Raw genomic sequence first — 23,457 nt, forward strand, 5'->3', positions numbered from 1 at the left:
GTTTACATGCGTTTTTTTTCACCACATGCGTTTGCGTTTAAAACGCAAATGTGAAACCAGCCTAAGACTTGCATGCTCACGCTGTCTGCGTGGCTTTGACTGACGCTTCTGTGACACTGGAGAGAATGCCTAAATGTCACTGTGCCGTCTGTTACTTCCGTGCTTGGACTTTGCGTCTGTCACTTAGGTAGTTTCTGTGTGAGCCCCACACCATGATATATTCTGGCATCAGCACAGGGTGGCGTTGTCTGTGCCATGAGTGGTATATCAGGGGACCAGATTTACAGGAACTCATAGGATACCTGTTACATATGTATGGCTGTGTAGGGGTTGTCCCCCAAAATAAATGATACTTTCTAAGAAATCTGATGTGCCAGTCATCAGAAATCTAGGGTAAAAGTTGTATGCAAATAACTCATTGGGGGTGTGGATGTGGTGGGAAAACACGCCCCCATTGCACTTCTAGCCTGATTTGCATATGGCTTCTACACTTAATTTCTCATGACCGGTATGTCAGATATCTATAAAAACGTTATTTTTTTTATTGGGGAACAGGTGTCTATACAGCCGCCCCACTACTTCCATAGGTAAAACCATGCTGACAGGTTTCCCTTAAAATGACAGTGTCCTGGTGGTCTTCCCTATAGGATAAACATGTAGACTGTGGATCCATGCCCCCAGTGTCTGTAACTATCAGATTCTTTCATGGTCCTGCTGTAGCTATGAGCAGTGTGTAGTACTGATGTCACAACTATGCAATTCCAGGAGAATCCACTAGGTGGTAGACTGTAGGAGCACGAGTACAGTGCGCATGCGCAATTTCTGGTAAGGAAATGATGCGGTGACACTTTTCGGTTGCCGGGGAGCTGAGAAGCTGCGTGTGACATGGCGGGGGAGGAGCTGACACCGTCTCCGGGAGAGTCTACTAACGGATTAGGTAAATGAAATGCCCTCGGAAATGTTAGTGGCGGCCGCGTCCTGTGGAGACATGTTGTTGGGTCGCGGGTCTGTGCGGTACTCTGAATGTTTTGACGCGGTGACAATAGCGGGCTCGGGGCTGCCGCGCGGATTTCTGGGAGTTGTGGTTTTTCCAGTTCAACTGTTGAGTGTTGTTGGACGTGACAAAACTACGTTTCCCATAATTCAAGTTCGGGGGCGAGTGACGGTTAAACTGACAAGAGACAAAGCTGATATCCCGATATAGGACCTATCGTGATATAGGTGTGTGCATATATACACATACTATTCACCAGTCACTGCTACAGCCTCTTCTCGAGGTCTCCTAATTCCTGGCCAGTATGGTGTGCCCCCCAATAATTGCGCTTCACTCTCCCTGTCCTGCTATGGCGCTGGTCACATTTGTGCTAATCCTTGCCCCTGACGTCCATCCACGTATCATGAAGAATATCGCATCACCCACCATTACCGCAGGCATGGGACCCCCGGTATAAGCCAATGGGGCCATTGTAACGTCAGGGTTAGCGCCACAAAGAAGCCGGCCATATTGTGTCCTAAACGTATACCATGGTGTATAGGGAGGTCCTAAGGGGCCGCTGTCAACCCTGTGGGCAATAAACATGAGAAGAGATCTAACGGATATTCCATTTGTATAAGATAAGGGGTCACAAGTAGAACTATCCGCACGAATAATATGTTTGAGTCCCAGCAGCAACACGTGCAGGGATTGTCTAACAGCCGCGTCAAGCATATTATTCGAGCACGCCGACGTCACTCTGTCAGCACCCGAGCATGGGCGGAGAACACCTTATCCCAGCACGCACACATCACGACGTGGGAGTCCTAGGCCTGCTGGAGCGGTGTGCAGGGTCTGTACGTTTTTTCGTTGTTTTTGCACCTGCCCTGCCACCGGTGTTGTTTTTTTTTTTTAAACATGCAACATACAATAGTGGCGGCTTCCAAGCAGAGGCCCCCCGAATGGTCAGTTCACTTCTTTTAGCTATTTCACGGCTTTTGAAACCTAAAGCTGTCACAAGAAGGTTGAACAAGCCGGGACATAAGCACAGCAGGCGGTTTTGACATTTGCAAGATATGTCGTTTTTCAAGCAGGTTGCAGGTGGAATCGACGTCATGTGCAAATACCCTCTGATGCTACTATGCAAATGGCTCACAGCAGCAAAGTGGTGTAAAGAGGACGTGGGCCCCCCATAGGTGTGCTGTCAGTGCAGCTAGGGGCCAGAACATTATCATCTGCCTATGGGGTGATGAGCACAGTCTGCTGACCTCACCCGTACTGGGCCTATGAGGCCGTTAGATCGGGCATGATTCATGTTACATGGACATGTGTATACTGCCTAATGCTGCATGTGGTCCTGTAGCCACGTGCAAAGGTTTGCTGGTGGCCTCATTGTTAATGTGCTCATGTAGGGCTGCAGGGGGGATGTGGTCGGCACGCGGCTGCCGCATTGTGACATGACTGCTTCATACTGACAGCCGAATTTGTGCAGTTTATTATGTAAGCCATTAATGCTCACATATTCAAGTTATCATGTCGGATTAACCTCTTCTCGCATATAGGCGTAACCGTACATCATGTGCTTGGGTGCCATGTGTGGAGGGGTTCAGCACACTGCTTCCTCCCAGGGCTGTGGAGTCAGTAAGCCAAACCTCAATTTCCATGACTCCAACTCCACTGCCTTCTTCCATCTGTGTTTTGTAGCCGGCACCTGTCGCTTGACAGCCAACTTCTAACTTACACTATATTAACGATTTAGATTCCCCTGTCAACAATCGGCCATGGCATTTACGTGATTTTACTGCCAATGCTGGCCCCTTATTATGGATCCAGGTAAGGACAAGTACGTGTGTGTAGCTTGTCTTTAATATACCAAACCTCTAGTAACATTTTACACCACCCCTTTAACAATGACATCGTTCCGTGGATAGAGAAGACCTGTCTGTCCTGGTGTATTTGTTTTAATAAAGATTTGTATTCATCATAAAATAACTATTCAGAGTATCTATTCTTAGATGTGTTTGTTGTGCCGCTCTTCTGTTATTCCTATAGCAGGGATGTCAAACTCAAATAAACAGAGGGACAAATTTAAAAGCTTGGGCAAAGTTACCGGCCAAAGTTGATTTTATTAAAAAAAAATCTACAATTAAAGAAGTTTTTTCCTTTATCAAATAGAACAGTGAGTTTGTATGTTCTCTCCGTGTTTGCGTGGGTTTCCTCCGGGCACTCCGGTTTCCTCCCACATTCCAAAGACATACTGATAGGGAATTTAGATTGTGAGCCCCATTGGGGACAGTGATGATAATGTGTGAAAAAAACTGTAAAGCGCTGCGTAATATGTTAGCGCTATATAAAAATAAAGATTATTTATTAACAGTGTTCCCCAACTCCGGCCCTCAAGAGCCACCAACAGATCATGTTTTTAGGATTTCCTTAGTATTACACAGGTGGTGGGATTCTTGTTCGTCCAGCTGATGCTAATATCACCTGTGTAATACTAAGGAAATCCTGAAAACATGACCTGTTGGGGAACACTGAAATAGAACAATGGCCCCACGTAGTCCTCTGTACAGTACAATGGGCCCCACATAGTCCTTCATACAGTATAATGGTTCCACATAGTCTTCTTTACAGTATAATGGGACCAACATAGTTCTCTTTACAGTATAATAGGCCCCCACATAGTCCTCCATACAGTATAATGGCTTCATATTCTCCCCCATACAGTGTAATAGGCCCCCACATATTTCTCACAGTATAATGGCCCCGCATAGTCCTTTTTACAGTATAATGGGACCAACATAGTTCTCTTTACAGTATAATAGACCCCACGTAGTCCTTCATACAGTATAATTTCCCCACATAGATCTCTTTACAGTATAATGAGACCAGCATAGTTTTCTGTACAGTATAATGGCCCCCACTTAGTCCTCCATACAGTATAATGGCTCCACATTCTCCCCCATACAGTATTATAGGCCCCTACATATTCCTCACAGTATAATGGCCCCATGTAGTCCCCGGCGTCGTGAGCGAAATACAATCACCTTGCGAGCCAGAGTTTGACATGTGTGTCCTATAAGATGAATTGATTGACCAGTGGCTTTTACCAGTTGGGGATGATACTATCTGATCAGTGCTGCTAGTGGCAATCTATAAGTGCATCTCACTAAATCAGATCATCAAAAAGATAATTTATTTAAGTTCTTCAAAAAGTGAAACTCATATATTATATAGAGTCACACTCACTACGAAAAGAGTGATCTATTTCAAGTGTTTATTTCTGTAAGGCCACGTTCACACGTTCAGTATTTGGTCAGTATTTTACCTCAGTATTTGTAGCCAAAACCAGGAGTGGAACAATCAGAGGAAAAGTATAATAGAAACACGTCACCACTTCTGTATTTATCACCCACTCCTGATTTTTGCTTACACATACTGAGGTAAAATACTGACCAAATACTGAACGTGTGAACTTGGCCTTAATGTTGATGATTATGGCATACATCCAATGAAAACGCAAAAGTCATTATCTCAGCAAATCAGAATACTTAATAAAAAAAAACCTGCAAACACTTCCTAAGCGTTTAAAAAGGTCCCTTATTCTGTTTCAGTAAGCTCCACAATCATGGGGAAGACTGCTGACTTGACAGATATCCAGAAGGCAGTCATTGACACACGCAACAAGGAGGGTAAAAGGTCATTGCTAAAGAAGCTGGCTGTTCAGAGTGCTGTATCCAAGCATATTAATGGAAAATTGAGTGGAAGGAAAAAGTGTGGTAGAAAAAGGTACACAAGCAGCCGGGATTACCGCAGCCTTGAAAAGATTGTTAAGAAAAGGCCATTCAAAATATTGGAGGCGATTCACAAGGAGTGGACTGCTGCTGGAATCATTGCTTCAAGAGCCAGGACACACAGACATATCCAGAACATGGGCTACAAGTGTCACATTCCTTGTGTCAAGCCGCTCATGACCAATAGACAATGCCAGAAGTGTATTCCCTAGGCCAAGGAGAAAAAGAACTGGACTGTTGCTCAGTGGTCCAAGGTGTTGTTTTCAGATGGAAGTAAATTTTGCATTCCATTTGGAAATCAAGGTCCCGGAGTCTGGAGGCAGAGTGGAGAGGCACACAATCCAAGCTGCTTGAGGTCTAGTGTGAAGTTTCCACAATCAGTGATGGTTTGGGGTGCCATGTCATCTGCTGGTGTAGGTCCACTGTGTTTTATCAAGACCAAAGTCAGCGCAGCCGTCTATCAGGAAATTTTAGAGCCCTTCATGCTTTCCTCTGCCAACAAGCTTTGTGGAGATGTAAATTTCATTCTCAGCAGGACTTGGCACCTGTCTACACTGCCAAAAGTACCAATACCTGGTTTACAAACAACAGTATCACTATACTTGATTGTCCAGCAAACTCGCCTGACCTTAACCCCATACAGAATCTATGGGATATTGTAAAGAGGAAGATGAGTGACAACAGACCAAACACTGCAGACGAGCTGAATGCTGCTATCAAAGCAACCTGGGCTTCCATAACACCTCAGCAGCGCCACAGGCTGATCGCCTCCATGCCACGCTGTATTGATGCAGTAATTGATGCCAAAGGAGCCTGACCAAGTATTGAGAGCATATACTGAACATACATTTCAGTAGACCAACATTTCAGGTTTTAAAATCATTTTTCAAGCTGGTGTTATAAAGTATTTTAATTTACTGAGATAATGACTTTTGGGTTTTCATTAGCTGTAAGCCATAATCATCAACATTAACATAAATAAAAACTTAAAATAGATCACTCTGTTTGTATTGACTCTATATAATATGAGTTTCACTTTTTGTATTGAAGAACTGAAATAAATTAACTATTTGATGATATTCTAATATAGTCAGATGCATTTGTATATAGGGACAATACACGTTGGATAAAGTAACACTCAGTTGTAAATCTATTCAATAATGGAAAAGAATAATGGAGGATCAGCACAACACCGCATTTTAAGAAAAGATGCTCCAGAATATTTTTGTCATGGACACAAGCAGATACTAAACAGACCTATGAGGAGTGCTGGCAGGTCGTCCTCTGAGTACATGGGCTGTTACCGATTCTTCTTTATTCCAGTCACTGTCGTGGATCTGTCCGGCCAAGGTCTGCAGAAGCTGAGCCCCATGTTACCATGTAGTGCTGACACTCGAACGCTCGTTTTGGACAAGAACCAGATCATCAAATTAGAACATCTAGAGAAGTGTAAAAATCTTACACAGGTCAGTAAATGACATGCTGCAATATAGTTTTTATTTAGAACCTAATTAAAACGTGTGACAGAGCTTAATAAATGTAAGACATGATGGCATGTCTGGAACAATATGATAGTGCTGGGGTGGGCAATTAATTCACCAGGGCCAGATGATAGTCTGACTGCTGTGGAGCGCAGAATCAACCAGACGAATGCAGTTTTGCTCATTACTGCTTTATAAGGCACATAATGTAGGTAGATTGCTCACCGTTATCCTTGCTTTTAATTTTTATCAAAGGTTCCATTGGCAACTTTATCCCATATTGGTAAGTAGAGTGCTGAGGGCATCACTTGCCGAGTCCAAGCTTGTGAGCGCAGCACCATAGAAAAAGCTGCTCCGGCCCCCAGTATAATAACAGTCCTTCTTTATTGAAATCGATTTAAACCACAGTACACTGGTCCTTATCCATTTTCTATTGTAGAAAACCAACATGGACCAGTGTACTATGATTTAATCTGTTCTTGTAAATAAGCAATTTAATTATATTGAGGTGCTGGCGCAGCTTTTTCTATAGTATTGTTTTAAATACATTTTTGTCCATTACTATTGAGCAGAATTAAATTTGTTGACTAGCTGCTACCGTTGTTTTTATAGGGCTATTGTATCATGTATTCTTATCTGCAGTAGCTAATCAAAGCCATATCGTTTACTTTTTATAAAGTTTATAAATCTACTGCTCCTATTATTCAGTCCTTGGTCAACAGTTCCCAACACAATCTGATGTCCCCTCCCACAGTCCGATGTCCCCTCCCACGGTTCGATGTTCCCTCCCACGGTCCGATGTCCCCTCCCACGGTCCGATGTCCCCTCCCACGGTCCGATGTCCCCTCCCACGGTACAGTGTCCCCTCCCACGGTACAGTGTCCCCTCACACGGTACAATGTCCCCTCACACGGTACAATGTCCCCTCACACGGTACAATGTCCCTACACATTCCCTCACTCAGTATGTCACCACAGAGCCCCCCTAAACAGTATTACTTTCGCACATTGTATAATGTCGCCTCAGAGCCCTCCCACACACTGTCACCACAGAGCCCCTACGCATTATCACATCCCTATACAGCGTGTCCTCTTAAAGCCCCCATACTGTATGATGTTCCCCCAATGCCTTGCATACTTTATGTAACCACAGAACCCCCCACGCAGTATGAGGTCCCCTCCCTGCACTGGAACAGCCAGAGGGCAGCATGTGGCCCCCAAGCCACACATTGCCCAGCTCTGCCTACACAGTATGACGTTCCCACAAAGCCCGGCACACAGTATCATGATGCAAACCTTCAGTGACAGTGAGATGCCGGGCAGGGGCAGCCTCATGGTGCGGGCCGCCACTGTATCCAGCCCTATGGCTGCGTGTAACCCGCAGCCCGCACATTGCCCAGGTCTGCTCTAGCGCCATAATCCATTTTGGAATTTAGAGCAGCCTGCAAATCATTAAAGGGACACTGTCACCTGAATTTGGAGGGAACAATCTTCAGCCATGGAGGCGGGGTTTTCGGGTGTTTGATTCACCCTTTCCTTACCCGCTGGCTGCATGCTGGCTGCAATATTGGATTGAAGTTCATTCTCTGTCCTCCGTAGTACATGGCTGCACAAGGCAATCTTGCACAGCGCAGGCGTGTACTATGGAGGACAGAGAATGAACTTCAATCCAATATTGCAGCCAGCATGCAGCCAGCGGGTAAGGAAAGGGTGAATCAAAAACCCCAAAACCCCGCCTCCATGGCTGGAGATTGTTCCCTCCAAATTCAGGTGACAGTGTCCCTTTAAATCCGCTGCATGCTTATGTTGCAGAAATGTATATTCTCACAGATTTCACACTGTGTAATGTAGCAAGTAAAAATTGCAGCATAAAGCATCAGATCGTTATTTTACTGTGTCTTCAGAATGCAGTCAGACTTCTGCTCAGTCATCTGTCTTCTGTGTCCACCTTATTTCAGCTCTCTGTAGCCAACAACCGTCTTGTTCGGATGATGGGGGTTTCAAAGCTGGTCCATTTACGAGTCCTGAATCTTCCTCACAACAGTATAGGATATGTGGAAGGACTTAAAGATCTGGTGCATTTGGAGTGGCTTAACCTTGCTGGAAACAATTTGAAGGTGTGTCTGTAAAATTAGGTTACGAGATGTTGATAGCATTTTGGTAAGAAAACAAACAGCCTGATACATAGATGTCGTGTGTACTGAATGGGTGCTATGGTGCATTTACAGGAGCAGATGATTATGCGAGCACTTTCTAATATCCGGTGTACACGTGCTGGTGATCACCGTATGATCATCAGGTGATCATATTGTTTATGCTAAAATATCAGTATTCTCGGCAGCACATATCGCCTTGTGTAGTAGGGGATAAGCTGCTGATAGCAGGATACACCTCCAATGCTCTTTGTCAGTCTGCTTACTTGGCTGCAGCCATTCATTGGCCTCCATGGTACTGTGCTGCTCATGGCTAAGGCCAATGATTGCTTGCAGCGGTCATGGGGGTGGCAGGTGTTTTAAAAGGTAAGCGTAATCACTTCTTCCAGATGGTAGCTATCATTATTTGGTCTAAACTCCTCTTATACGTCGTGCTTGCTTCGTTTATAGAAAATACAACTGTTTTGTATCTGAGGAGCATACATGTAATGGAAGGCTGTGGAATATTGATACGGTATCTGAAACTTTCATTATGGGAGAACCTGGTAGCACACATGATAAGCTGCTCCTTAGAAGCCAGATCTGTGCCCACCACGTACTGATTCCTCGATATGGCGTAATGAATTCTATATTCTGATGTGTCCTATTATTTTCCTCAAGGTTATCGACCAGATAAACAATTGCGTGTCCCTGCAGCATCTGGATTTATCAGACAATAACATATCTCAGATTGGTGATCTCTCAAAGTTACTGTGTCTCAAGGTACGGTTATCAAAAGGTTTCTTACCACAAGATGCTGAAATGGGGTTATAGTCATTAGATCCACCCTCCGTATGTTCCATCCAGCGCTTTGCAGACATTTTTTGTATAGAACATTTTTTACGATGTCTTCATTCTTCTACAGACCTTTCTTCTACACGGAAACAATATCACCTCCTTACGCACGGCTTCCACCAGCCTTCCACAGAATTTATCCATCTTGTCACTGGCAGAGAATGAAATTCGAGACCTAAATGAGGTAAGTTGTGTTCTTCTATGCAGACACTGCATACATTGGGCCTAACGGGGGTAAGAAACCTGCGGAGCCCACAGTATGCCTAATATACAGATTAGATAAGCGGCAAAGAGCCAATTTTATGACTGATTTTGCCGAGATGTAAAATGTTTTTTTAAGGTTTTGCCATATAGCCTACGGCCACCATCTTTTGGCTAAAGAGTGTCAGCTCGTGCACATTACAGTGTAATTGAAGTTTAATAAAAAGGTGTTTGTGTTTTTTGCCTTACTGAGCAAATCAGAGTCATATATACGGCATATTAGAAGGCTGTAACACAAGGCTGAAAGGTGGTGGCCATAGGTTGTATGGGACAAACCTGGCGACAGGTTCCCTTTAAAGAAAAAAAGTCATGGAGGTGCATTGTGCAGTAATCACACTAAGTGCTCCTGCTCCTGCTAAGAACAGGACGTTTCCCCTTCATCTATGAATATGATGCCAGCATTGTAAAGGTGCTGCTGAATTAACCACTGCATGCTCCCTGACAAATATGGGGGCACCGTGTCAAGGCTGTTGTCACTTACTTACATAGATTGTTCTGGATTGCGTAACGCCCTGGACAATGGCCACTATTCTCAGTTTGGGGCAGGTGTATACCCGTATCAAATTCTCTTATGTTTTCATTCATACAGTATTATTTTTAACATTACCAATCTAGATGGCAACCAGAACTGGTTTTACTGGAACATAATTTATGTAGAATAGCAATTGTCACATAACATAACTACCTATTGAAGGAACGTTGTTAGCATATTTTGCAATTGGTATTTCCTGTTTGCAGGCCAATCCCTGACCCTTGAACTTTGCCGTGCCTGTTTACTCCGTGGGTTGTGCATGTATTCATAATCCTCTTATTGAGAATTATAATCCCATGAACTATAGTATATAAACTAAAGCCGAACCTTCCTGGAAAATATACACTCCTCAACTTTAAAATCCTAAGTCATATTGCAAGGCTCGCTAAAGAGTTGATAATTGGCGCTAGAGTTCTAGTTCTCTTCCACTCTGACGAAACAATTTGCATATTTAATTTCCCAGAGGAGCATGCATGGCTTATAAGTTTCCTCACTCTGGCATGTCAGGCTTGGCTTGTCACTCTCCACAAGGAGAAACGTTACCCCTTAGACCCCAATACCAAGAAGGAAACATCAGGGAATTATGGAAATCATGGGATCGAATGATATGCAAAAGATGAAAACATTAAAAGAACATTTTCAAAACATCTCGATGTATTGTGCCACGCACAAAAATCCATGCACTTACCGTACTCATCTTATATTATCAATGAGGTTACTAATGGTTGTCTGAGAAATGTTCTGTCACGCTGAATGCAGTTGTCCATGCTAATCATAAAGATCCGCCGCTGACAGCCCCTTTGCAATTGTCAATCAATGACGTCCCAGATGAAATGGGGGTGGGAGACAAGTCCAGAGACCCTGCAGGCCATGGTAACATGTTTAGGCCATGCAGGCTCGTCATAGTAGCAGAAGAAACATACGGCCTGTGTCGAAAAATGGTTCCTGGGACACTTTGGAGAAATTGACATACCACTAGTTCTACGACCAAATTAATGTAGTGCCAAGCTGTTTCTGTACCTGGAATGAAGACTAGAGGGGTTCGACTAATTTATATTAAGCCACCCCATGCCATAATCCTGTAAATAAGACCCATGTGATGTTCCCTCATGAAGCCTCTTTGTAGCATTGCCCACATGGTCTCCAAACCAATATGTGGGTTTTATTGATGGACTCAGTGCTGAAGAGGATGAACCTTCATTCCAACCTCCATTGCCATCTTACTCTGCACCATAATTGTAAGTGAGGTGAAGGCAATGGAACACCTGTAGCTGGACATCTGGCTCGTAGCCCAATATCATGCAAACACCTGCTGATGGCTTGTGTAGACACAGACTCCTTAGGCTTGGTATGGGACTGGTGGTGGTGAGGCGGCAGCTCTGGTGGTGGTGAGGCGGCAGCTCTGGTGGTGGTGAGGCGGCAGCTGGGGTAGGGTGGTGAGGCGGCAGCTCGGGTGGTGGTGAGGCAGCAGAATGGTTATTGCAGGCTGTAGGCTTTCCTGAAGAGATGGGTTTTCAAGTCCCGTCTGAAGGATTTGAGGGTGGTAGATTATCGGACGTGTTGAGGTGTGGAATTCCAGAGGATGGGGGATATTCGGGAGAAATCTTAGAGGCAGTTGTGTGAGGAACGAATAAGTGTGGAGGAGAGTAGGAGGTGTTGGGAGGATCGAAGATTACATGAGGGAAGATTAGTTCAGAGATATAGGGAGGAGACAGGTTGTTGATGGCTTTGTAGATCAATGTTAGTAGTTTGAACTGAATTCGTTGGGGAATTGGGAGCCAGTGAAGGGATTTGCAAAGGGGAGAAACAGGAGTAGCGAGGAGATGGGTGGATTAGCCGGGCAGCAGAATTGAAGACAGACTGGAGTGGTGCAAGAGACTTACGCAGGGAAGCCACATAGGAGGATGTTGCAGTAATCGAGGCGGGAGATGATGAGGGCATGCACAAAAGTTTTAGTAGATTGTGGGCTGAGGAAGGGACGGATTCTGGCAATATTTTTGAGTTGGAGGCAACAGAAGGTGGCAAGAGTTTGGACGTGCGATTTGAAGGACAGAGCAGAGTCGAGAGTTACCCCGAGGCAGCGGATTTCAGGTGCGGGAGAACGCGTGATACCATTTACCATAGTAGATAGATCAGGTAGGGGGGATACTCAAGATGGGGGATCGTTCTTTTTTGTCTACATTGAGTTTTAGGAAGCGAGAGGTGAAGAAAGAAGATATGGCTGATAGACACTCCAGGATTCTGGACAGCAGAGAGGTGACATCTGGGCCAGAGAGGAAGATCTGAGTGTCGTCCGCATACAGGTGGTACTGGAAGCCATGGGACTTTGAGTTGTCCTAGGCCAAGGGTATAGATGGAAAAAAGTAGGGGCCCTAGGACAGAGCCTTGCGGGACTCCAACAGAGAGAGGGCGGGATGAAGAGGTAGTGTGGGAGTGGGAAACTCTAAATGTGCGGTCGAAAGGTGTGAGGCAATCCAGGACAGGGCAAGGCTTTTGATGCCAAGGGAGGAAAGAATCTGTAGCGACAGGCAGTGGTCGACTGTGTCAAAAGCAGAGGACAGGTCGAGAAGGAGGAGGATGGAGAACTGTATGTTAGCTTTGGCTGTGAGTAAGTCATTATTCATTTTGGTAAGGGCAGTTTCGGTGGAGTGGTGGGGGCGCAAGACAGATTGGAGGTTGTCAAGGAGTGAGTTAGATGAGAGGTGGGAGGAAAGTTGAGCATGGACATGCTGCTCAAGAAGTTTTGAAGCAAACGGGAGCAGTGATATGGGGCGATAGCTGGGCATAGCAATTTGGTCAAGGTTAGTTTTTTTGAGGATGGTTGTGATGGTGGCATGTTTGAAGGCAAAGAGGAAGGTACCAGAAGACAGCGATAGGTTGAAGAGGTGGGTTAGGGCTGGAATGAGTGAGGTTGGGGAGCAGGTGGGAAGTGATGGGGTCAAGTGCACAGGTGATGAGGTGTGATTTGGAAAGGTGGTGAGTAAGCTCTCCTTCAGTGATGTTGGAGAGGAAAGTTATTAGGGAAGGGCAGAGGTCTGGTATATGGAGTGGTGGAACAATAATGGTTTGCCTTGTTTGGTCGATCTTGTTTTTGAAGTAGGTGGCAAAGTCCTCGGAAGAGATGAGGGGAGTTGGAGGTGGGCGGAGGAGACAGTTAAATGTGCTGAACAGTTGTTTTGGGTTGTAAGTTAATGAAGATACAAGGTTTGTGAAATAGGTCTGTTTAGCAGAAATGAGGGCTAGTGTGAAGGCAAGTATAGCTTGTTTGAAAGCATTGAAGTCAATGGCAGGCTTGTTTTCTTCCAACGCTGCTCCGCGACCCTGGATGCTTGTCGAAGTTTTTTTGTGAGATTGTTATGCCAGGGTTGCCTATTGATTTGTCGCACTTTGCCATGCATGAGAGGGGCGACTGAGTCTATGGCTGATGTGAGGGTGGAGTTATAGAAAGCGGTGGCGTTGTCTGTGTCGTGGAGTGAAGATATGGAGGACAAGTAGAAGAGAATCTGAATGTCTAGGTGTGCGAGGTTTCTGCGAGGATGTGGTAGTGGCTGGGCATGGAGGGCTGGGAGGAGGACAAGGATGAGAAGGTGAGTAGATGGTGGTCAGATACGGGGAAGGGAGAGGTTGTGAGATTAGATAAGGAACAGAGGCAGGTGAAGATGAGGTCTAGTGCGATGTGTCATTTCACTTGCTGTGCAGAATAGATCACTACTGGCTATTGTGTCAAGCCCATATGGATAATGCCATGAAGCAATCTGAGGGCACATCTCACCGATCCTACTCCTTGGATTATGGTGTGCATGGCATAATGTACGGTAGCCGGACGCCTATAGTTTAACCCCTTAACGACCGCCGATAGCCTTTTAACGGCGGCAGTTAAGAGTACTTAAACCACAGCGCCGTTAATTAACGGCGCTGTGGAAAAAGTGAATAGCGCCCCCCAGAGTCGGATTTTCTCTGGGGTCTCGGTTGCTGGGGGTAGCCGAGACCCCAGAGAACATGATTCAGGGGTTTTTTACCGACCCCCGGGTTGCGATCGCCGGTAATTAATCGTTTACCGGCGGTCGCAAAAAAACCCCAAAAAACGCGATTTCCCATTTAATTTCTCTGTCCCCCGATGTAATCGCACATCAGAGGACAGAGAAATGGGGTCCCCGACACTCACCTGTCTCCCTCGGTGCTCCTCGTGGCTCCCCATGGGCGCCGCCATCTTGTTCTGGCCAAAAAATGGCGGGCGATGCGCCCGCCGGCCGGCACCCGGAATATCTTTGGGGTCTCGGCTGCCAGGTGTAGCCGAGACCCCAAAGAACATGATCGGGGTCGGTCTTTACCGACCCCTGTTTTGCGATTGCCGGTAATTAACTGTTTACCGGCGGCCGAAAAAAAAAAAAAAAAAAAGCGATGTGTCATTCTCTGTCCTCTGATGTGATCGCACATCAGAGGACGGAGAAATAGGGGGATTCGGGGACCCTGTTACACTTACCGGTGTCCCTGGGTCCTCCTGCCCGCCGGCTTCTTTATCCGGTAAGAAAATGGCGGGTGCATGCGCAGTGCGCCCGCCATGATCTGCCGGCCGGCAGCTAGAGGAGTTGGGGCTAAATTTCGGGTTAGGGTTGGGGCTTAACTTAAAGCTAGGGTTAGGCTTCTTTCACACTTGCGTCGGTACGGGGCCGTCACAATGCGTCGGCCCGACGTACCGATGCACGTTGTGTAAATTGTGCACAACGTGGGCAGCGGATGCAGTTTTTCAACGCATCCGCTGCCCAGTCTATGTCCTGGGGAGAAGGGGGCGGAGTTACGGTCACGCATGCGCGTTCGGAAATGGCGGACGCGATGTACAAAAAAACATTACATTGAACGTTTTTTGTGACGATTGTCTGCCAAAACACAACGGATCCAGTGCACGACGGACGCGACGTGTGGCCATCCGTCGCGATCCGTCGGCAATACAAGTCTATGGGCAAAAAACGCATCCTGCGGGCACATTTGCAGGATCCGTTTTTTGTCCAAAACGACGGATTGCGACGGATGCCCCACGATGCAAGTGTGAAAGTAGGGCTAGGGTTGGGGCTAAAGTTAGTGTTATGGTTGGGCTAGGGTTAGGGTTGGGGCTAAAGTTAGGGCTAGGGTTAGAGTTAGGGTTGGGGCTAAATTTAGGGTTAGGGTTGGAACTAAATTTAGGGTTAGGGTTGGGGCTAAAGTTAGGGTTGGGGCTAAAATTAGGGCTAGGGTTGCGGCTAAAGTTAGGGTTAGAGTTGGGATTAGGGTTAGGGTTTGGATTAGGGTTGGTATTAGGGTTAGGGTTGGCATTAGGGTTACGTTTGGGATTAGAGTTAGGTTTGGGATTAGGGTTAAGGTTAGGGTTGGGATTAGGGTTAGGGGTGTATTGGGATTAGGGTTAGGTTTGAGGTTATGGTTGAGATTAGGATTAGGGGTGTGTTGGATTAAGGGTTTTGATTAGGGTTAGGGTTGAGATTAGGATTGTTTTGGGGTTATGGTTGTGATTATCGTTAGGGTTGTGATAAGGATTATGGATCGGGTTAGGATTAGGGTTAGGGGTATGTTGGGGTTAGGGCTGGAGTTAGAATTGTTTAGGTACATCAGGGGGTCTCCAAACACGACAGCCAATTTTGCGCTCAAAAAGTCAAATGGTGCTCCCTCCCTTCTGAGCTCTGCCATGCGCCCAAACAGTGGTCCCCCCCACACATGGGGTACAAGCATACTCAGGACAAATTGGACAACAACTTTTGGGGTCCAATTTCTCTTGTTACCCTTGTGAAAATAAAAACTTGGGGGCTAAAAAGTCTTTTTTGTGGAAAAAAAAATATTTTTTATTTTCACGACTCTGCATTATAAACTTCTGTGAAGCATTTGGGCATTCAAAGTTCTCACCACACATCTAGATAAGTTTCCAAAATGGGGTCACTTGTGGTTTTTTTTTTTACTGTTTAGGTACATCAGGGGCTCTGCAAACGCAACATAACGCCTGCAGACCATTCTAGCAAAGTCTGCATTCCAAAACGGCGCTCCTTCCCTTCCGAGCTCTGCCATGCGCCCAAACAGTGGTCCCCCCCACATATGGGTTATCAGCCTACTCATCATAAATTGCACAATAAATTTTGGGGTCCAGTTTCTCCTGTTACCCTTGTGAAAGTAAAAATTTGGGGGTGAAAAGATCATTTTTGTTGAAAAAATATGAATTTTTTTATTTTCATGGCTCTACATTATAAACTTCTGTGAAGCAGTTGGGGGTTCATAGTGCTCACCACACATCTAGATAAGCTCTTTGGGGGGTCTAGTTTCCAAAATGGGGTCACTTGTGGGGGGTTTCTGCTGTTTAGGTGCATCAAGGGCTCTGCAAATGCAACATGACGCCCGCAGACCATCCCATCAAAGTCTGCATTAAAAGCGGCGCTCCTTCCCTTCCGAGCCCCGATGGGTGCCCAAACAGTGCCCCCCCCCCCCACATATGGAGTATCAGCATACTCAGAACAAACTGGTCAACAGATTTTGGGGTCCAATGTCTCCTGTTACCCTTGAGAAAATAAAAAATTGCAGACTAAAAAATCATTTTTGTGTAAACAAATGCGATTTTTTATTTTCACGGCTCTACGTTATAAATTTCTGTGAAGCACTTGGGGGTTCAAAGTGCTCACCACACATTTAGATAAGTTCCTTAAGGGGTCTAGTTTCCAAAATTGTGTCACTTGTGGGGGGTTTCCACTGTTTAGGCACATCAGGGGCTCTCTAAACGTGACATGGCATCCGATCTCAATTCCAGCCAAAAAGTCAAACGGCGCTCCTTCTCTTCCAAGCTCTGCGGTGCGCCCAAACAGTGGTTTACCCCCACATATGGGGTATCGACGTATTCAGGAGAAATTGCACAACAAAATTTATGGTTAAATTTCTGTTTTTACACTTGTGAAAATAAAAAAAAATGGTTCTGAAGTAAAATGTTTGCAAAAAAAGTTGTGTTCATTTTTTCCTTCCACATTGTCTCAGTTCCTGTGAAGCACGTAAAGGGTTAATAAACTTCTTGAATGTGGTTTTGAGCACCTTGAGGGGTGCAGTTTTTAGAATCGTGTCACACTTGGTTATTTTGTATCATATAGACCCCTCAAAATGACTTCAAATGTGATGTGGTCCCTAAAAAAAATGGTGTTGTAAAAATGAGAAATTGCTGGTCAACTTTTAACCCTTATAACTCCCTAACAAAAAAAAATTTTGTTTCCAAAATTGTGCTGATGTAAAGTAGACATGTGGGAAATGTTATTTATTAACTATTTTTGTGACATATCTCTCTGATTTAAGGGCATAAAAATACAAAGTTTTAAAATTGCAAAATTTTCGCCATATTTCCGTTTTTTTCATAAATAATCGCAAGTAATATCGAAGAAATGTTACCACTAACATGAAGTACAATATGTCACGAAAAAAGCATTCTCTGAATCAGCGGGATCTGTTAAAGCGTTCCAGAGTTATAACCTCATAAAGTGACAGTTATAAGAATTGTAAAAATTGGCCCGGTCATTAAGTACCAAATTGGCTCTGTCACTAAGGGGTTAAAGGGAATCTGTTACCAGATTTACCTATGGGATCTGACGGCACCATGATGTAGAGAAGAGAGCCTGATTTTAGAGATGTATCACTTTCTGGGCTGTGTTTTGCTGTTTCAATTTCAGTATTTTATCAGCAGGAGATTACACTACAGGACAATCTGCCCTTGTGCCTACTAGTCTAACCACGCCCCCATTGATTAGCACCACTCGGTCACTATACAATATTCACAGAAACATGTGGTGTGGGCAGGGTTACAACATTCTGAGCTCTGCTAAATCTGCAACTGGGAAAACTGTGATTCTATCATAACTGTTTCACCCAGTAAACAAATACATCGCAGGAATCGTAGTCTCTGTTCCATCTTCATGCTGCTGTCAGATTACATAGGGAAAACATGCTGACATATTGCCTTTAATTCCATTTTTCTATGTAACAATGCCAGACCGCTTGTTGGTTGTGCTGCTGTGAGCAGCTTACATGGTCTAAACGTGTTACCATGGACTGCAGCGTGCTCTCGAGCACAAGTGGGACATCATTAGTCAGCAACTGCAAAAGGAGCTGCCAGCAGCGGATCTTGATGATTTGCATATCCTAGTGCATTCATTTTGGCAGAGCATGCCTCAGGCATCCATTAATAACCTCAATGATATTATGTCAATGCATTTATTTCTGTGCATGGCGCTCATGCTCAATACTGAAAAAATCACGATGTTTTGAACATTTTGTCTCCATTATTTGTCATTTGCACATCATTAACATGTCTCTTGATCCTGTGATTTCCATAACTCCACGACTTTTCCCTCTCGGTGTGGCAATTTCAATGTTTAGGACAGTATATTGCCTTATAGGTTTAGATGGAGGAGATAGTTATACAGTTCTGCTTTCTTCCAGGTGTCCTTTCTTGCAGGCCTCTCTGATCTGGAACAGTTGTCAATCATGAACAATCCTTGTGTCATGGCCACTCCTTCTATACCTGGTTTTGACTACAGACCTTATATTGTGAGCTGGTGTTTGAGCCTAAAGGTTTTAGATGGATATATAGTTTCTCAAAAAGAAAGGTAAAATACTAAGACATTATTCAGCTGACCTCCATCACTTGCACACAGGTTAATATGGGTAAATCTGTTGCCTATCAGTTGTAATTTAAGTATTGTTGCATACTAGAACACATTTATGAACATTTTCTGAATGTATTAAATATCTAGAGAAGGTATTTTTCTGACAATTCGTTTCTTCATTATTGATGCATGCTTGGGCACCCCAGGTGTAAATGACTGGGATGTATGTAGACTTTTTGACTATTGAAAATACCTGACAATCACTGATCAAGAGTGTTTATATGATTTTTCAAATATTTTTTTTCTTTCCTTACGCCGTAAAGATGCTGCTGGCATAGAGCCTTTCAGAATAACTCCTCCCGTGTTTGTTTTATGGTGAATTTTTGAGCTATTTTGTTGTGCTGTTAACTTCTTCTTTTGCTATCATAGCTTGAAAGCTGAATGGCTTTACAGCCAAGGAAAGGGAAGATCGTACCGGCCAGGTCAGCATGTTCCACTGGTGCAGTACTTGGCATCCGTGTGCCCCCTGACGTCCGCACATGGTCTTCAGACAGAGGAAGATGCCAAGTTGGAGAAAATTTTAAGTAAACAAAGGTACGTGTCTTGTGAAATCATCTAAGAATGGCATGACACCTTTATTTCTGCAGTTAGTGGTAAAAATATGAATTGCTGGGGATCAGATATTGAGCACAGGTCACTACTGGGAGGCAGCAACACACTTATTTCTTATCTTACCTATAAGGGAATCTGTCACCCCCAAATGCATTTTAAATGGGCTATACAGTGTGGTAGGGCAGTTAGCCCCGATAATAACCATACTAGCACTGTACCTGTTGCTGGTACCGTGCCTGAGAAAATAACTTTAAATTCAGTGCACCCTCGGTGTGGCCAGGAGCTTGGTGCACTACTTTGCCTCCTTATTTGCATATCGGGGCCCGTCTCTTGTTTCTAATTACCAGTGCTTGCTTCCCAGCTGGTGTGTGCCAGCTCCAAGAGAGCATCAAAGTTCCCTCATTTGCATATGAATTAGAAATTATTTTCTAAGTCATTGTACTAGTAACAGCTACAGTACTAATATGGGCTAAGTCTTTTACAGTACTGTACAGCACATTTAAAATGCATTTTGGGAGTGACAGACTTCCTTTAACTGCTTAGCGACTCCCAGTACGCATTAAAATGGCTGCCATTAAGAGTCCCCATTCCTCACTGATGGTCAGCAATAAGTGTATAGCGCCCCGCCATGGGAGCAGTTCCCACAGGTGTCAGCTGTATATGACCGCTGACTCCCTGTGGTATGGGCCCTGGCTGGTTTTGGAACTGATTGGGGTTGATTAACTACTCAAATACCACTGTCAAACACGATGGCTGTATCTAAGTGGTTAAAAGGGGGTTAAAAGACCCCTTATGGCAGGATCGAATCCCCCCTGCAATAATAATCACGGATGGCGATCATTGCCATGGTATTCGGAGGTCATCTAATGACCCCAGGGCACTGTGAACTGTAAGATTCAGATATAATCGGGGTCTCACAGGCTGTGTCAGTGACTCACTGACAGGTCTCATGCATTGCAGTGTATGAGACCAGAGATCAAAGTGAAAAATCTACATGTTCCACAGTGGGACTAAGTGAAAAAGTAAAAACAATTACATAAAATGTGTAATAAAGTAAAATAAAAAAACAGAGCACACAAATCACGAAAACTAAAAACGCTGTTTGCTTTAAAACAAAAATAAACACTTGATCAATAAAACTGGATCACTGTAAAAAAAAAACACTCCCAAAATGACGCTTTTTCATCTGACTGACACATGAAAAATTGAATTCCAACCAACCAAAAGCAATCAAAAAGACACATGTAAAAAAATGGTATGTCAAATATTGTTTTTATTATGTAAAATTAGTATGGCATAAAAAAAACTATATAAATCTGGTATCCCTGTAATTGTACGCAGGGCTGTGGAGTTGGTAAGCCAAACCTCCGACTCCAACTCCTCAGTTTTCATGACCCCGACTTTGACTCCACCAAAATGGGCTCCAACTCCAACTCCACAGTCTTGATTGTACGAACACATTGGTCTGATCACTTTTACTGCACAGTGAATAGCGCAAAAAAAAAAAAAACCACGATAATTGAATTCCTGGTTTTTATTCTTTCTGCATCTAAAAAATCTGAGTATAAGTGATCAAAAAGCCTTATGCACCCCAAAAGCCCCAACTTGTTGCACAAAGAATAAGCCATCATATTTTTTGCCAGAAAATTAAAAGTTACAGCTCTCAGAATATGGCAACCCAAAAAAAGTCTTATTAAAAAAAAACACACACACACTTTTACTGTGATATTAGCAAAACACCGACCCGAAGAATAAAGTGAACTGCGCAAAAATAAAATAAGAGCTACAATTGTACTGCTGTCTATTTGTTCCTTCTGCCTCCCAAAAATCAGAATAAGGCTCTGGTCACATCCTGTGCTCTCCGCTGAACATTTACGACAGGGTTTCACTCACTATAATGAGGCAGATGGACTCAGTCTGGTCTCTGGTCCGGCGGTGTCCCATCATGTTAGGTGTCTTTTTAGCGCACAAGTGTGGTCGACCACAGATCTGCGCATGGCTAAAAAGATGGATGCCACTGGAATAGACAGCAAACGGAATCCAAAGTGACTCCATCTGCCTAATTAAAGTGGGTGGTTCCTTCTAGGACTTCTTCTTTTTTTTTTTTGGAAGGGGGGGGGGACTTACATGAAATCCCCAAGGTAAGTGCTCAGCGTAGAACACAAGAATATAATCCCAGCCTTATTCTGGAAGCGATCTCAAAAAATATTATGTGCCCCAAAATGTTACCAATAAAACAAGCCCCCAGTCAGGTTTGTGATCCGTAAATGGAAATATCGGGGCTCTCACGTTACTGGCAGAACAAAAACTCTGGAAAAGTGACACGGCTCCCGCCTCCCCCCCACCCCCCAAATAAAATACAGTGAAATCAGTGCTCCCAAATCCAAATGCCCTCATTCTACTGTGCCTAAACAGCAGTAAGCGGCTATATGTTTGGCATTATTGTAGCTGGGAGAGCCCAAGTGACAATTTACAGGGTGCATGTTGCCAGAAATACAAGCTGGGCACAATGTATGGTGTCTCTACACTGTAGGGGGCACAATGTATGGCAACTAAACTGGCGTATTTGTAATTCTCCAGAAAAAAAGCCTGGCGTGGATGTTACAAAATAGTGACTGCAGCCGTAGATTAATTCATTAAGAGGTGCAATTTCTCCTTGTGTAACTGACAAATTTGCAGGAAATTTAAAAAAAATTACATTTTTACTACTAATGTTATAGTTCCACGTCCCAATGTTATAAAATTCTGAGAGGCACCGCAGTGACATTTCCAATATGGGGTCACTTATGTGGGGGGTTCTGCTGTTTTGACGTCTTAGGGGCTCAGGTAATGGAGCCCACAATCTACTCAAATAGAATCTGCGTTGTAAAGCCAAGAAGTGCTCTTCCCATGTGATCCCTGCCGTGAGCTCAAGCAGTAGTGTGCAACCACATGGTGTACTGCCACATTCAGTAAAAATTGAGTAACAAATTATGGGGTCCACTTTCTCCTATTACTCCTCATGGAAATTATAAATTTGGGGCTGAAACAGAGTACTGTATTTTAGTGGAAAAAGTGTATTTTCTCCTTCGCCTCATTGGGGGACACAGACCGTGGTGTATGCTGCTGCTGCCACTAGGAGGCTGACACTAAGTGATACAAAGAAAGTGATCTCCTCCTCTGCAGTATACACCCTCCTGCTGGCTCTCAGCTAACCAGGTCTTGCTTAGTGTCTGTAGGAGGCACATGGATCCGTTTGAGACCCCGTTTTTATTTTATTTTTTACTTTTCTGTAAATTTTTATTTTTTAATTAACGGAGTGAAGGGGGCGACGGATCCTTTCAAGGTTCCGATCTCCCCCGAATCATCAACAGGCGAGCACGGCGAGTATACCTCCCCGTACCCTCTCCTGCGACATGGGAAGCCATGCCTGAGCTCACTTCAGGGGCGACGGTTCCTTCGGGTCCCGATCTTCCCATACAGCAACAGGCGACCACATGGAGTGTTGCCTCCATGTATCCTCTTCTGCATCCTGGCCTAACGCCAGACAACGTGTCCACCCAGAGACCTGAACTCTGTGGATGTACAGAGGTACCCTTTTTGGCGTACGAGCACCCCCCTCTGCATCACCACTATTTAGCGGATGATGCAAGAAGGCAGGCAATTCCTCTCCAATTCCCTGTTAAGAGGTTGATGGATCGAGGGTTCCTAATTTTTATCTCTGCACCGTCAAATGGGAGCGGCGATGGCAAGAGACTATGACCTGCTGCATGGAGCCGTGCATTTTGCCACTTGGCAGATTAACCGGATAGAATCTCCTGTGGTATACCTACCAGTATCCCTGCCCAATGTGTCATCAGTTAAAAATACCACAGACTGTCAGATAGCAAATCTGGTTCGTTCCGTTTTGTAGCTTTGGGTTCAGCGCTCTATCCTCCCTTGCTGCTGCATGGATTGCTAGAGCAATGGTCTCCTGGCTGGAGACCTTAACTGCCTTGATTCACACCAGTAACCTTTTCTCGAAGACAGTACAACTGGCCAATCAAATCTTTTGAGCAGGAGACTGACAAAGGATTGTATAAGGACTGTCCAGGACAGTCGAGATCTAAGGGATCTTTGTTCCAAAAAGGGGAACGAAAAGTAGGACCGATCCTGGACCTCAAACTTCTAACAACCTTTGACAAGGTCCTCCTCCTTCAGATGGAGTTCCTCCGCTCAGCC

General features: G+C 44.6%; 1 protein-coding gene across 2 annotated transcripts in view; it reads left to right on the forward strand.

The window, feature by feature from the left end:
* The first annotated feature begins 813 nt into the window (after nt 1-813).
* CEP97 (centrosomal protein 97) overlaps nt 814-23,457 on the forward strand; it is a 45,547-nt gene continuing 22,903 nt past the window's right edge. For both annotated transcript variants that reach the window (XR_011319329.1, XM_069757736.1), the window contains exons 1-7: nt 814-937; nt 6,091-6,233; nt 8,206-8,364; nt 9,061-9,162; nt 9,305-9,418; nt 18,479-18,645; nt 19,075-19,239. Coding sequence is in view for 1 of the 2 variants with exons in the window: in XM_069757736.1 (XP_069613837.1) it covers nt 886-937; nt 6,091-6,233; nt 8,206-8,364; nt 9,061-9,162; nt 9,305-9,418; nt 18,479-18,645; nt 19,075-19,239 (902 nt within the window). In the remaining variant the exon portion in view is untranslated. The remainder of the gene's footprint in view (nt 938-6,090; nt 6,234-8,205; nt 8,365-9,060; nt 9,163-9,304; nt 9,419-18,478; nt 18,646-19,074; nt 19,240-23,457) is intronic.

Source organism: Ranitomeya imitator, chromosome 3 (genome assembly GCF_032444005.1).
Source record: "Ranitomeya imitator isolate aRanImi1 chromosome 3, aRanImi1.pri, whole genome shotgun sequence".
NCBI lineage: Eukaryota > Metazoa > Chordata > Amphibia > Anura > Dendrobatidae > Ranitomeya > Ranitomeya imitator.